The sequence below is a fragment of the Sorex araneus genome, chromosome 3 (genome assembly GCF_027595985.1).
Source record: "Sorex araneus isolate mSorAra2 chromosome 3, mSorAra2.pri, whole genome shotgun sequence".
NCBI lineage: Eukaryota > Metazoa > Chordata > Mammalia > Eulipotyphla > Soricidae > Sorex > Sorex araneus.
This window is the reverse complement of record NC_073304.1, coordinates 193,447,638-193,463,292: the sequence shown is the minus strand read 5'-3', so window position 1 is coordinate 193,463,292 and position 15,655 is coordinate 193,447,638. Positions and strand designations below refer to the sequence as shown.

General features: G+C 37.4%; 1 protein-coding gene across 1 annotated transcript in view; it reads left to right on the top strand.

Annotated features, from left to right (window-relative positions):
* CPD (carboxypeptidase D) overlaps positions 1 to 15,655 on the top strand; it is a 73,018-nt gene that overhangs the window by 37,406 nt on the left and 19,957 nt on the right. Inside the window, exons 9-13 of the mRNA XM_055130924.1 lie at positions 3,156 to 3,258; positions 4,295 to 4,437; positions 6,841 to 7,010; positions 8,303 to 8,626; positions 13,165 to 13,360. Of these exons, the coding sequence (XP_054986899.1) occupies positions 3,156 to 3,258; positions 4,295 to 4,437; positions 6,841 to 7,010; positions 8,303 to 8,626; positions 13,165 to 13,360 (936 nt within the window). The remainder of the gene's footprint in view (positions 1 to 3,155; positions 3,259 to 4,294; positions 4,438 to 6,840; positions 7,011 to 8,302; positions 8,627 to 13,164; positions 13,361 to 15,655) is intronic.

Genomic DNA, 15,655 nt, shown 5'->3' with positions numbered 1-15,655 from the left:
GCTTCCAAGCTATGGAGCCAACCTCCTGGTATTATATACTAGTATTCTTGGGTATTAGTCTCCTACTCTGTTTTATATTCTGCAGATGAGTACAGTCTTTCTATGTCTGTCCCTCTCTTTCTGGCTCATTTCACTTAGCATGATACTTTCCATATTGATCCACTTATATGCGAAGTTCATGACTTCATCCTTTCTAACAGCTGCATAGTATTCCATTTAACCAGTCATCTGTTCTTGGGCACTCGGGTTTTTTCCAGATTCTGGCTATTATAAACAGTGCTTTGATGAACATACTTTTTTGTTTCTCTAGGATATATTCCCAGAAGTGGTATTGCTGCATCAAATGAAAGCTCAATTTCTAGGGTTTTTTTTCAATTTCTAATTTTTTGAGAAGTGTCCATATTGTTTTCCAAAGGGTCTGGACCAGTCAGCATTCCCACCAGCAGTGTAAAAGGGTCCCTTTCTCCCCACATCCTTTCCAACAGCAGTTGCTTTTGTTCTTTTGGATATGTGCCATTCTCTGTAGTGTGAGGTGGTATCTCATGGTTGTTTTGATTTGCATCTCTCTGATAATTAGTGATGCAGAGCATTTTTTCATGTGCCTTTTGGCCATTTGTATCTCTTCCTTGGAAAAGTTTCTGTTCATTTCTTCGGCCCTTTTTCTGGTGGGGTTGAATGTTTTCTTCTTGTAGAGTTCAGCCAGTGCTCTATATACCCTTGATATCAACCCTTTATCGGATGGGTATTGGATGAATATCCTTTCCCATTCTGTAGATTGTCTTTGTATTCTGGTCATTGTGTCTTTTGCAGTGCAGAAGCTTTTTAGTTTAATATAGTCCCATTTGTTTATCTCCGTTTCTACTTGATTGCTTAGTTCCTTGTCATCTTTGAAGGTACCTTTAGCTTCAGTATCGTGAAGAGTTTTGCCAACCTTGTCTTCGATGTACCTGATGGATTGTAGTCTGATGTTGAGGTCTTTAATCCATTTTGATTTGATTTTTGTGCATGTTGTCAGGTCGAGGTCTAAGGCCATTCTTTTGCATGTGGTTGTCCAGTTATGCCAGCACCATTTGTTGAAGAGGCTTTCCTTGCTCCACTTCACATTTCTTGCCCCCTTATCAAAGATTTGATGATCATACATTTGGGGTTGTGTGTAGGGATATTCCGCTCTGTTCCATTGGTCTGCGGCTCTGCCTTTGTTCCAGTCACAGTGAGTCACAGTGAGGGTACAGTTACAGATTCACATATTTTTGTGCTTGTTTTTCCCTCATGCAATGTTTGAGAGCCCATCCCTTCACCAGTGTCCATTCTCCACCACCAATTTCTCCACCACCAATTAAAACCATGCTGTTTTAATTGTTACCGCTTTGTAGTAAAATTTAAGGTTGGGGAGGGTGATGCCTCCCATCATCTTTTTCCCAAGAGTTGTTTTAGCTATCCGTGGGCGTTTATTGTTCCATATGAATTTCAGGATTGCTTGATCCATTTCTTTGAAGAATGTCATGGGTATCCTTATAGGGATCGAGTTAAATCTGTATAATGCTTTGGGTAGTATTGCCATTTTGACAATGTTGATTCTCCCTATCCATGAGCAGGGGATATGTTTCCATTTCCTCATGTCCTCTTTTATTTCATGGAGTAGCGTTTTATAGTTTTCTTTGTAGAGGTTCTTTACTTCTTTAGTTAAGCTGATTCCAAGGTATTTGATTTTCTGGGGCATGATTGTGAACGGGATTGCTTTTTTCATGTCCCTTTCCTCTGTCTCATTGTTTGCATATAGGAAGGCCATGGATTTTTGGTTATTGATTTTATAGCCTGTATGCAGTTATTTTAATAAAATAAAATACTTTACTTGTGATGAGAGAGTGGTTGTTTTTTTTTGAGTGGTTGATATTTTATGAAATAAAGTTGTTTATATGTATTTTTTTTTCTTTTTGGGTCACACCTGGCGATGCACAGGGGTTACTCCTGGCTCTGCACTCAGGAATTACCCCTGGCCGTGCTCAGGGGACCATATGGGATGCTGGGATTTGAACCCGGGTCGGCCGCATGCAAGGCAAACGCCCTACCCGCTTTTTTTGTTTTGTTTTGTTTATATGTATTTTAATTAACTGGTTCTCAGTGGTGGAAAATGTGAAATTACTGGTTTTTTTCTTCAAATTCTTATTTTTTTAATTTTCACCTCTGTTTACAAAAAAGAGCAATGCTATTTTAACTGTATTTTATGCTTTACATATTTTTTTTTATAGATTTGGGGGCACACCCAGTGGTGCTCATGGCTTACTTCTGGTTCTGTGTTCAGGGATCACTCCTGGCAGTGCTCAGGGGACCATATGTAGCTCTGGGGATCAAATCAGGATTATCTGTGTCTAGGGCATATGCCTTAATCCCTGAATTATCTCTCTGGTCCCTCAAAGTTTAATTTTTTTTTTTTAAAAGAAATCTCCCCTGGTGATCGACTCAGAAGTAATCCTCCTGCAATTCTAATAGGATGTATTTGTGCCTCCCTTGGCAGTTTTTATCTCCCTTTAGTTACATTTCAGACACTTGCTGTAGAAAAAGCTTGTTATGAGAAGTAGTGCATTGTTCTTAGAAAAGAAAGAATACAGCTAGCTGTAGCAGGATAACTGGACAATGTGATGAGAGCCCACAGGGGCAACCCACTGGAATCTGAGAACAAAGTGCTTACCTCCACACTATATGCAAATTCTATTTCTTGACCTTGAAGTTAAACATACACAATGAAATATGAAGGTGAACATTTCTGAAGATGGTTTTTATAATTATGTATGATAACTGAAGGTTTCAATATTTACTTTACAGAGTACATTTAATTTTAATTTAAAAGTAGATAATAAATTCTAAAAAAATAACTCAGAATGTGGGATAAGAATGTAGCTTGTGTGTGGAAGGACCTATCTTTGATCCCTACTACATACATACATACATACATACATACATACATACATACATACGTACATACATAAACCTGCAGAGAAAATTATTCTTCCAAGAGTCTTGCTTCCCATGAATGCTTCCACCTCATTGCCACCATTTTACAATCCTATTGATAGGTACTCTTATTTTTTTCCCTTATCCTTTCTATGTTTTCTGATGCAGATACAAATCAATGCGAGTAAAAATTTTTTTTTCAGGAAAATTCCCAGATGTATCAAGGTAGACCCTGCAAAAATATGTATCCTAATGAATATTTTCCTCATGGGATAACAAATGGAGCCAATTGGTATAGTGTCCCAGGTAAATATTGGTTTTGGTTTTGGTTTTGGTTTGGGACCACAACAGGTGGTACTCAGGGCTTACTCCTGGCTCTGTGCTCAGGGATCACTTCTGGCAGTGCTTCAGGGACCTTATATAATGCTAGAACCAGCCTCATAAACACTGTTTTTTAATCAAGAACAAATTGATGGATTATTCTGCCCTCCTGGATGGTATACTGCTTATTACTAATTTTTTTGAAATGGAATTACTCTTTAAAAATATGAAGTCATTTATAACATTAACACCTCTATGCTCTGTGCACTTTGTTTTTTTTAATTAATTTTTTTTATTAGTTTATGCTCTGTGCACTTTGATTAGTAGCACTGTCTGTAGCACTGTCATCCTGTTGTTCATTGATTTGCTCGATTGGGCACCAGAAACGTCTCCATTGTGAGACTTGTCATTACCGTTTTTGGCATATAGAATATGCCACGGGCGGGATACTCGCAGTAGCTTGCCGGGCTCTCCGAGAGGGATGGAGTAATCGAACCAGGGTCGGCCATGTGCAAGGCAGACGCCCTACCCACTGTGCTATCGCTCCAGTCCACTTTGATTAGTAAAAATCATAAACTCAAATTTGATGAAAGTATTATATCTGACTTCAGATGTACTAAATGGAGAAGTATAACTTATACTTGAATTGTTTTATTCTTCTTTTTTGGTTTTGTGGCCACATCTGGTGGTGCTCAGCTCTTATTCCTGGCTCTGTACTCAGAGATCTCTCCTGCCAGGACTTGGGGGACCATGATGGGTGCTGAGTATTATTAAGCCCAGGTCAGCCACGTAATAAGGCAAGCGCCCTACCTGCTGTACTACCACTCTGGCCTTTTTATTGTTTTCTTGAACAGGAAAAATATATTTAGATATTTTGCCTGCATCATGAGCATCAAAGAGCTCTCATACTAATTGTTTTCCAAGTAATACTGAGGAAAAGTATTATCTTGGCTTTTTGTTAGCTTTTGGGATTCTGGGTTAGTTAGAGCTTCTGACTGATTTCAATTGCTTTATCTCTTAGGTGGTATGCAAGACTGGAACTATTTACAAACAAATTGCTTCGAAGTGACTATTGAACTGGGTTGTGTAAAATACCCAGTTGAGAAAGATCTGCCAAAATTTTGGGAACAGAATCGAAGATCTCTACTCCAGTTTATGAAGCAGGTACTATTGAGGAATGAAGTGTGATACTTCTTCCAAGATCAAGATTTTTGTGTGCATGAGGTTTTTAATGGGATGATTTTAGAATACACTTCTGAATTTTAATTTGGGCTATTAATGTTTTAGTATATTTATATACTATAAAGTTTATGGATGAAATGAGTTTACTTCAATGCATGGAAAAGAGTTGGAAATGACTGAACAGTGTACTAATGTTTTCTGAATACTTAGTCATCACATTTTGCCCTATCTTTATAAAAGGATAACGTAAGTTGGAAACATACTGTAGCATTTGTCAAGTAATAGATGAACTATAGAGTAAATTGGTTAAATGTGAAATGATTAATTTCCTTTAGTTGAGTATACACGGTAACCAATCATTAGACTATAAGAAATATGCCAATATGATGATTATAAGATTATAAGAAATAGACTCATTAGCATAGCTAATATGGCTAATAGGATAGTCTAAAACTTTGTGTCAGAATTTATTTTCTCTATTCATTTTTGCTGAGTGAAATAACATAAGCCAGTAAGTTTTTAGACTAATTAAAATTATTTTTATCCCTAAAAATTTTAGTTTGTGGGAAGAAATATATACTATTCTTTGCCTATATTTAACAATTTTTTATTTTGCTAATTGCTTTATTTCCATATGAATTATACCTGCATGCACCTTTTTCACTAAACTATTTTAATATAAATTTCAGGTGTCAGTTTATTTATCCCCCCAACAGATATTTTAGAATGCATCTTCTGAAAATGAGAATAATTTGGGGATTGCACAGCGAACAGGGTACTTGCCTTGCACATGGCCAGCCCAGGTTCAATCCCCAGCTTCCCCTTTGGTCCTCTGAACACAACTGTAATTCCTGAGTGCAGTTAGGAGCTACCCAAAATTTTCTACATGTCATATCTAAATACTAATATCTCATGTAAGAAAATTAATGGTAATTTGCTGATATTCCGTAGCATCTAGTACATAGTCAAATTTCTTGTTATGACAAAGCTGAAATAGGATCTGCCTGGTGGAGGAGATGGAGCCTCGGTACTATCTCCTGACTGTTTGCGCTCTTCACCCTGCTTAGTAGCAGGAAATGTGCTTTACCTTTAGATCTCAAGCACAAAGCACAAGCTCTGGCTGCAAGACAGTATCTCTCTGTCCTTATATTTTGGTCTCTAACTCTTTAAAACGTCACACAACATTAAAATTTTTGAATTTAAAAAACAAAACTACACTGGTGGTGGGATTGGTATTGAAATACTATATGCCTAAAATCTCAACTATCAGTAACTTTGTAAATCACTGTTTTTTTAATTAAAAAACAAAAACAATCTCATCACATTCACAGTTCCCCAAGTCTTGCCAGGAGGGATCCCTGAGCACAGAGCCACCAGGAATAAGACCTGAGCACCATTGGATGTGGCCCCAAAATCCAAAAGAAGAAGAAAACAATTCAAATATAACTTACTCTTTTCCTATTAGTATATCTGAAGTCGGATATAATACTTTCATCAAATTTGAGTTCATGGATTTTACTAATCAAAGGGCACAAAGCATAGAAGGGTTCATATTTTAAATGACTTAAACAATATTTTTAAAGAGTGATTCTGTCTCAAATTACTTCCCTTCTGTCCCCAAAATATTCTTTGGATAACTATGATTTAGAACCAGAACCTAGTAAAGACTCCATGCATTGCATTAAAGATATATTTCTTCACTCTCTCTTTTTTTTTTTTTTTTTTCCGTTTTGGGTCACACAGGGGTTACTCCTGGCTCATGCACTCAGGATTTACTCCTTGCGGTGCTCAGGGGACGATATGGAATGCTGGGAATCGAACCCTGATTGGCTGCGTGCAAGGCAAACACTCTACCCGCTGTGCTATCACTCCAGTCCCTCCTTCACTCTCTTTAATCTAGAATAGTCCCTTTTTGTTTTGTTGGGTTCAGTTTTGGTTTGGGGCCATACCTGGCGTTGCTCAGGCCTTACTCTTGGCTCTGCATTCAGGAACTGCTCCTGGCAGGCTTCAGGGACCATATGGGGTGCCTCTCCTGCCCCAGTCCTTCTATTTTTATTTAAATGACATTTCCTATTAAAAGAAGCCATGACAGTTTTCTTGTAAGATGTTCTATAAACTGAAATTGTCAAGTGTGCTAAAGTTTAAACAGTGTTATTTACATACTTACAATAAAGACAAATGTCTCCTATGAAAACTAGCCTTTTGGAAACTGAAATATTTGTTTTGTGGACATACTTACTTAGCTATTCTAAGTGAGTAATCCTATACATCAGGATTTCTGTTTGTTCCATATATTTACCTCATTGATAATGTTTGGATAAGAAAATCTAAAATAATTAAATGAGCTTTACCATTGAAATCCGGGTGTCCTTGTACTTTGTCCAGGTTCATCAAGGCGTGAAAGGTTTTGTCCTGGATGCCACAGATGGCAGGGGTATATTAAATGCCACCATTAGTGTTGCGGAAATAAACCACCCAGTGACAACTTACAAAGCAGGAGATTACTGGCGTCTTTTGGTTCCAGGAACTTATAAAATCACAGCATCTGCTCGGGGGTGAGTTAATGAGTGCACCAAAAATCACATGCTAGTAATAAGTGTAGTTCATTCTGGAAGATGATTGTCAGAAAGACCCACAGAGCTGCTAAGCAATCTCAAATTAAATGCTAGATACACACTCAACCTTCCCTTAGTGGCCTCTGAGTGCATGAATTTTCAAATGGAAGAAATCTAAAGTTTGTAATGTGGCGTGACCTCTTTTACCCTCTTTCTCCCAGGTTCCCTGCCAAAGATCAGGCCATACCTACCTGTATCATTCCCTCATGAATAGTAACAATTCTTGGAAGTCTCTATTTGAAAATAAAGACTCTTGGTTTGAGTACTTCTAGTCATATTGTCCCATAAATACTATTTCACAAATACACCCTTTTTCAACCCTTGTTCACAAACTTATTCACAAACACGGATTTTTTTACTATCCTGTTTTACTATCCTGTCACTACAGTGAAATATTTGTTTCTGTTACTGATTCTTTAAGAAAGTCCATTTTTATTGAAAAAAGAAAAGTTTTATAGGGGCTGAACAGTAAAGTGGGTAGTGTACTTGCCTTGCATGCAGCTGCCTTGATCCCTGGTACCTTATATGGTCCCATGAGCCCCCCAGGAGTAATCCCTTAGTGCAGATCCAGGAGTAAGTCCTGAGCGCTGCTGGGCCTGGCTCAAAACCAAAATAAAACAAAAAAAAAATTTTATTTTCACAAGAAGTTTTTACTTATTAAAAAAGAGAAAATTAATTTTCCCTTAGGAGAAGAATTTATCTCTCCCCCTTTGCAGAAAGCTTAGAATTGGACCATCGAGTATATAATCTGGAACTCATTGTTTCTGCTTCTTTTTTATGTATTAATGTGTGTTTTTGTTTGTTTGTTTGTTTGTTTTCACAGCTTATCCCTTCCCTCACCCCCTTTCACTACCTATCTTATTTCTGAATCGTTAATTTGAATTTATTTAAGGCCAAGTACATGAACAAACTTACTGTGACCTTTTTAAAAAGTGATTTTCAAATATTTTGTGGTCCATAGAGGGATGAATCAGAACTTCCATACCAATGAATAATGAGGTCTTTTCTGTTTGTCATTAATTTTTGAGGTGTATAAGAAAACCTAGTGCAGCAAGGAATCTGATAGACAGGATAAGAACACATAATAAATTATCATAAAATTTTAAATGTCATTCCAGGAAGTGGTACATCACCTTTCTCAAGGAGACACACGTCCCCTGCATACCTCCCTTTCCCCAGCGCCTGGGATCTCCAGCTGAAGAAGTGTGACTAATCTGTCTTTTTTATTACAGATACAATCCAGTTACCAAGAATGTGACTGTCAAGAGTGAAGGTGCTATTCAGGTCAACTTCACACTTGTGCGATCTTCAACAGACTCAAACACCGAATCCAAGAAAGGAAAGGGGGAAAGCACCCACAGCGTTGATGCCAGTGATCCGACTACTAAAGAGTTTGAAACCTTAATAAAAGATCTTTCCGCTGAGAATGGGTTGGAAGCTCTCATGTTACGTTCCTCCTCCAATCTGGCACTCTACCGATACCATTCGTACAAAGATTTGTCAGAGTTTCTGAGAGGCCTGGTGATGAACTATCCACATATTACAAATCTTACCAAGTAGGTTTTGTCTTTTTCACTCTTTTCTTTTTGTTCATATAAGTTGTACTCATTTCTAGCTATATTGAATGGTTCTATTGAATGTATAGAGACATGAAGTTTATTTTGAAACAACTGCTTATAAATCTAACACTGAATTTTAGAAACTTTCATGTGGGAGAATCATTTGTTAGATGAGCAATGTATGATCCAGGTCTCCATGAAATGTAAAACTATTTGTATGATTTTTCTCATTAATTTCAGAACTACCCTCTCCACTTCTAAGTGATAAGTTTATATTCTTTTTAAATATTACTTGGCTCTGTTTGGAGAGGTATTGACCTACAAGATATTATGTGATCTTTTTCACTAGAAAATGAATGAAATCTGGGAGCCTGGGAGATAGTATAGCAGCTAAAGCTCATGCCTAGCTTGCCTCTGACCAGGGTTCTGTTCCCAGCACCACCTGGTTCCCCCAAAGCATTGCTGGATGTGTTCCTGGAGGCCTCAGCACTTACCTTTTAGGTAGCGGGGGATTGGAAAGCACCGCACTGCAAGACCTGAGATGCCTCACATCCTCCAGCCCTGTGTTAAGCTGCCATCCAGGTTGGCTGAGAATTGCCCCTGGGATCCCCAGGCCTCCTTGGATCTTCTTGGGAGCACTCAACCCAAAATAAAAGAAAGGAAATGAAACCTGGTTGCTGTCAGTACTTGGCTCTCTATTCAGTTTGTGTTTAATGAAGCCTTAGGAACTGACAACGATGTGTTTGAGTGTGCAGTGAAAACATGCAATATTGACTAATATAAAATAAAAACTAATATAATCTTGATGGCTAATACAGCCTTTTCCTTCACTTTCTGGGGCTCATTTGCCTCCCTTTCACTGTTTCATTTCAAGTCCTCTTTTATTCTTTTACAGTTAAATTATTTGATTATTTAATTCTTACTCCTTGAATACTGGTTTATAATGTCCATAAATACAAAGAGTGATATTTACCTTGACAATATCCATTACCTATTTTCCTTGCTGATTTTTTTGTTGTTGTTGCTAACATTATTTGTCCCCCCAATATGCAGGGTACCATTAGATGCTGGGGATCAAACCCAGGACTCCCATTTTTAAAAATTCCTGTCTACCTGGCCCCCTTAACTAGTTTTCTAGTATTTCTGCCCCATTCATATTTTAGTATTGTGAATCTTGGTGTAACATAGAGCTTATAGACACACTTATTTTAAAATAAAGAAGAGCATTAGTTTGCTATCCTTTTACTTAGTTTTTTACAACCGTCCAATTCACAAGCCAGTTCTTAGTTAAATATTTCTCTCCAACTATGCAACCCCCAAGAAAATAAGAAGATGGGAGACTTCTCTCCCATGGACTTTAAAGCATATTATAAAGCTTTAGAAATAAGAACTCTGTAGTACTGGGATAGAGCAGATTCTCAGACCAGTGAAATAAAATCAAGAGCCCAGAGAGAGACCCTCAGATATTCTGATATATGGCAAGATAATTTCAACAAAGAAGCTAGGTCCATGAAGTGGGACAAGGAAAACTTCTTTAACAAATGATGCTGAGAAAAATGTTTAGCCAATAGAGGAAAAAAAATTAATCTGCACCCTATCTCATGCCATACACAAAAGTGAATTCAAAATGGATTAGAGGCCTCAATATTGACCTGAATCTATTTAAAAAATTTTGAGATAAACACAGGTAGAACTCTGTAATTGATTCCAAAGATATATTCAATGAGTCATGTCATTAATGAAGAAAGTAGAAGCAAAAATAAACAAATAGGACTGCATCAAACTAAAATCTCTTTGCACTGTGGAGAAATGATGACTAGAATAAAAAGATTTCCTACTGAGTGAGAGAAAATATTCACTCATTATATGTCTGAGAGAGAAATAGTATCCAAAATTTATAAAACACTCAAAAACTTAGGAACAGTCAGGCACTCATCAAAAAGTGGGGAAAGAAATTAAATAGACACTTCACAGAAGACATACAGATAGCCAATAGGTATATGAAAAAGTGCTCTTCATCACTTACATGAGGGAAATGCAGCAACAATGAGATAGGACCTCTCACCAGTGAGAATTACGTATATTTTAAAAAGAGTGAAAACAATCAGTGCTGGCAGAGATTTGAGGAAGATGGTACCATCCCCTATTGTTGTTGGGAATGTCATCTGGTTCAGCATATTCAGAAAACAGCACAAAGACTTTTTAAAGAACTAAGAATTGAACTTCCACATAACCCAGCAATTCTACTTCTTAGCATTTGCTCCATGAGCACAAAAACATTCATTCAAAAAGATACGTTCATTTCAGCACTATCAACACTAGCCAAGATCTGGAAACAACTCAGGTACCCAAGAAAGATGATGAGTGGATAAAGAAGTTATAGCTATATATGCACAGTGGAACACCACTCAGGTATTAGAAAAGATGAAGGCCTGCATTTAACTGCTCTTATGGGTGGAACTAGAGCGTATCAGATTGAGCAAAAGTGAGTCAAAGAACAAATACAAAATCACCTCATATGTGGAGTATAAAGAAACATAGTAAAGCAATAATAGTGACCAGTGATGACAGGCCTTGAATATTTTCCTATAGAACTGAGTTCACCAAGGGTATGAGACAGGGCCTAGAGACAGTGGAACGATGCTGACATTGGTGATGGCTGTGGTGTAGCAACTTTGTACTCCTGAAACTAATATTAGTATTATTGGTAATAGCTGTAACCTATATATGCATATATATACTACATATATATGTTACTACATAAATGTGTAGTATATGTGTATACACACATGTATATATGTGTGTATGCTTATATATGTGTGTATATATGAGCATGTGTATATATATGCTCATATATACACACATATACATATATAAGCATATATATGCTCATATATACACACGTATACATATATACCAAGAGTATCCCACCTGCACGGCAGAGCCTGGCAAGCTACCCGTGGTATATTCGATATCCCAAAAACAGTAACAACTCTCACAATGGAGACCTTGGTGCCTGCTCGAGCAAATCGATGAGCAATGGGATGACAGTGATATATATATATATATATATATATACATATAAAATACAGCTGCCAGTGGTGGAACACACGGCAATTTCAGTGGTTAGCCAACAACCAGTAGGGATTTAGTATCATTAAGTAGTATCATGAGAAAGCTATTTTTTTTCCTTCCTTAACTTTTAGTAATTTTTCAATTCTAACATTTTTCCCCCATCTGAGTCTTACAAATATTCCAATCTATCAAAGAAAGCAGAAATTAAGTTCAGAATTCTTGAACAAGCAAATAATTTTATGTTGCTCTTATTTTGGGAAAGGGTTGAGGCCAGGGAATCAAACCCACAGACGCATACATGTAAAGCGTGTGTTGTATCACTGACCAGCATGCTTGGACCCTAAAGTGATTTTTTACTGTGATACTGGTGTTGCATTTTAAATTAAGAAAGAAGTGTCTTATTTACATTAGTTTAAAATATTTTTTGTAAGTAAGCTCCTCTACATTCACTGTATTTCAATTTTTCTCTCGGAATATGAATATGAGAGGCCAGAGAGACAATATAACAGGTAGAGTGTTTGCCTTGCATGCAGCTGACCTGGGTTTGATCCCTCAATCTCCCATACATTTCCCCAGGCACACTGCCAAGAGTAATTCCTGAGTGCAGAGCCAGGAGTAAGCCCTGAGCATTGCTGAGTATGACCCAAAAGCCAAAAAGAGAAAAAAAGAAAAAGGGAAAAAAAACCTGAATGTGAGGGCCAGAGAGATAATATAGAAGGTACAACACTTGCCTTGTATCAAGTCAAGTTAACTTGACTTGGTTAACTCCCCAGCACCACATAAGGTCCCCTAAGCACTGCCAGGAGTGATCACTGAGTATAGAACCAGGAATAAGCCTTGAGCACTGCAGGGTGTGGCCTCTTCAATACTTTCCTGTAGACAAAAGGAATTGAATGAGTTCATTTTAAACTCATTCATAGTGTTAACTTATCTAAATGGTACCAATTATGGAGACAGGATATAATAACACAGGGTAGGGCGTTTGCCTTGCACACTGCCGACCCGGGTTCAATTCCTCTGTCCCTCTTGGAGAGCCCAACAAGCTACCAAGAGTATCCCACCTGTACGGCAGAGCCTGGCAAGCTACCCATGGCATATTTGATATGCCAAAAACAGTAACAACAAGTCTCACAATGGAGCCATTACTGGTGCCCGCTCGAGCAAAACAATAAGCAATGGGATGACAGTGCTATGGTGCTACAGGATATAATATGTGACAATAGTATGATAATGACTAAATTTGGGCAAATGCTAATTTGGGTAAATTTTAAATTTGAGACTATTTCATATCTACTTGAATTTTTCAGTCAAGGAAAACTGATATTTTATGACACAATGGTTTAGTCTTTAAAGCCTCTTCAAAGCTTTTCATGTTTTGTTTTCTCTTTTAAAATCCTTAAGTTAGCATTAACAATAAGTGCTTGATTATTTGCTGACTTTTTGTTTCTGGGTTTTGAAAGTTTGGGACAGAGTGCTGAATATCGTCATATTTGGTCCCTTGAAATCTCCAACAAGCCCAATGTATCAGAACCTGAAGAACCAAAGATTCGTTTTGTTGCCGGTATCCATGGAAATGCTCCAGTTGGAACTGAACTGCTTTTGGCTCTGGCAGAGTTTCTCTGCCTAAACTACAAAAAGAACCCAGCTGTGACCCAAGTAAGAGACTAATCTATTTTAACCTGCTGTTTTTTGGAAAAAAATTCAGTGAAACCTTGATATTTAGTCATTAAATATTTTATTCCTTGTTAAATTTTATATAAAACACTTTCAGCCCATTCTTAAAAAATGGGTCATCTTTATTGTCTTTATTGTCTGCTTTAGCAGTTCATGATTGCAGAAAAGAACTCTGATTCAGAGATGTATGATGTATGTATGATTAAGCACCTTAGTTCTCTGTGTTGTCCTAGAGAAAGGCTCTGTATCTGCCTAAAAACTATTTGGGATAAGCTATAAAAAACTTGGGCATAAAAAACTTGGGCAAGGTTTATAATACCTGTTTAATAACAAGTAATAATACTAGTTTAATAACCACATAGAATATTTTACCTATATATTTAATCCTCAATCCCATAATTATATTATCTCTATATTTATGAAACTGGAGGCAAAGATATTTGATAACTTATAAGTGACTAGGATTTAAACCTAAGTGTGTGTCACTCAAAAGAAGTTATGCTGTTCATTATACCGTACTACTTCTTTCAAAAGAAATTTGAAAAGAATTATAATCATAATTGGGATCATACAGGATCTAATTAGAAGAGTTGAATGTGATAGATTTAAATCAGCCTTAATTAAGTTATTTTACCATCTTCAGCGAAAGTAATTCCACTGACTTTTCCCTGAGGTGCAAGGTATATCCCAGACATGTTTTTGTTTTATTTTTACATGGGAGAGTACTTTGGACAGTGTTTATCAATCTTGACTGTGAGTTTCAAGAAAAGGAATGGGCGTGAGGGGGATGAGTGTTTGGTGGCTGAGAACTGTTCCCCTGGCAGGCCCACGGCAAGGGACAGACGAAGGACAGGGGAACGGAGAAACAGGGACTGGGCCCCAGGTTGGTTGGTAGTCAGTTTATTTCTCTCTCCTCCCCACTGTCGTTCAATTTTTCCCCTTACAGCACAATCTTAGAGTTTTGGTCGTAGTCCCAATCATCATAGTTCCCTCATCCTCATCCACATAGTACTCTTAGTTCTCATCTAGTCCTTATCTTTCTAGTCCCCTTACAGCATAGTGATATAGAAATAGTGAAGGACGGGGGTACACATAGGTGGGGTTAAGCATTGTCATAACAACAAACAGGTGTAAAGCCCCTCCCTCAGGGGAAGTTCTAGGAGATTAACTCAACTACACAATCTCATCTGATTACTAGGAGATCTGCTCAAGGGCAGTATTCCATCCAGGGTGTATTGCTTTCTCCTTTCCTCAGCTAGTAATTCACTGAAACAATCATAGTAAATTTACTTCTTAAAATACTTCTAGTCATTTTGTATGAACACAGTAAGAAATATATTAAGCTTAAAGGTTGGCTTTTCCTGGGGACATCTCGCTATATATTCCAGACCACAGTCCTCAGACTAGGTTAGTCTTTCCTAACCCCAGTAGGGCCCTTATTCAGTTACTTCTTTTTGGGTCATGACAGAGTTTGTTCCATGACTCAGGATAGCTTAGAGCTTGCCCTGGGTCCATCCAGTCCCTTCGTTGGGATCCTCCTTTTGAAGATGTTAGGAAATAAGGGCAACTGAGGTTTAAGTCAGGTTAATATGATAAATGCACAGGAGTAAATATTTCAGAGTCAATTAACTCCCATATTACAAAGCATAGCATGAACTGTCTTCTTGTGTCTATATAAAAAAGGACATTGCTAAACCATGCAAATGATATAAAAGAGAAAAGCAACATAGGATTATTAGTGCTTGATGGAATTGGGTGTGCCTTAGGGGCACTGTTGTGGGGGTAACTCAATAAACCTAAGCTCCCTGGGGGAGGAGCAAGGACAGCCCAACGTTATCTAACACTTGGCTATACTTTAGAAGCACCTATGTGGTTTATTTTAAAATATAAATTCCTGGGACCCATTCCAGAGACAGAAGTATTCCTTTAAAAGTTCTGTGCGTTAGTTTAATAGTTGGCAGAGTTACTACTTACTGATTACATGGTTGCTTAAGACTATGTATATCCTAGATAAACTACCCACTAGGAATTTTAAAACATAGTATCTGAGGATTTGCCTTGTTGATTTAATTGGACTTGAACTAAAATGCTTTTAATTTGAACTCAGGGCCACAATTATTACACTGTGTCTGTACGTGGACACACATGCACACATATACACATACATGCAACTGTTACAAAGACCACACGTAATAACTTAGGGGGAAGAAATATCTCTTTAGGGAAGGATTTAAGGATCAAAGAATTAAAGGGTCTGAAATATTTTCAAGCTATATA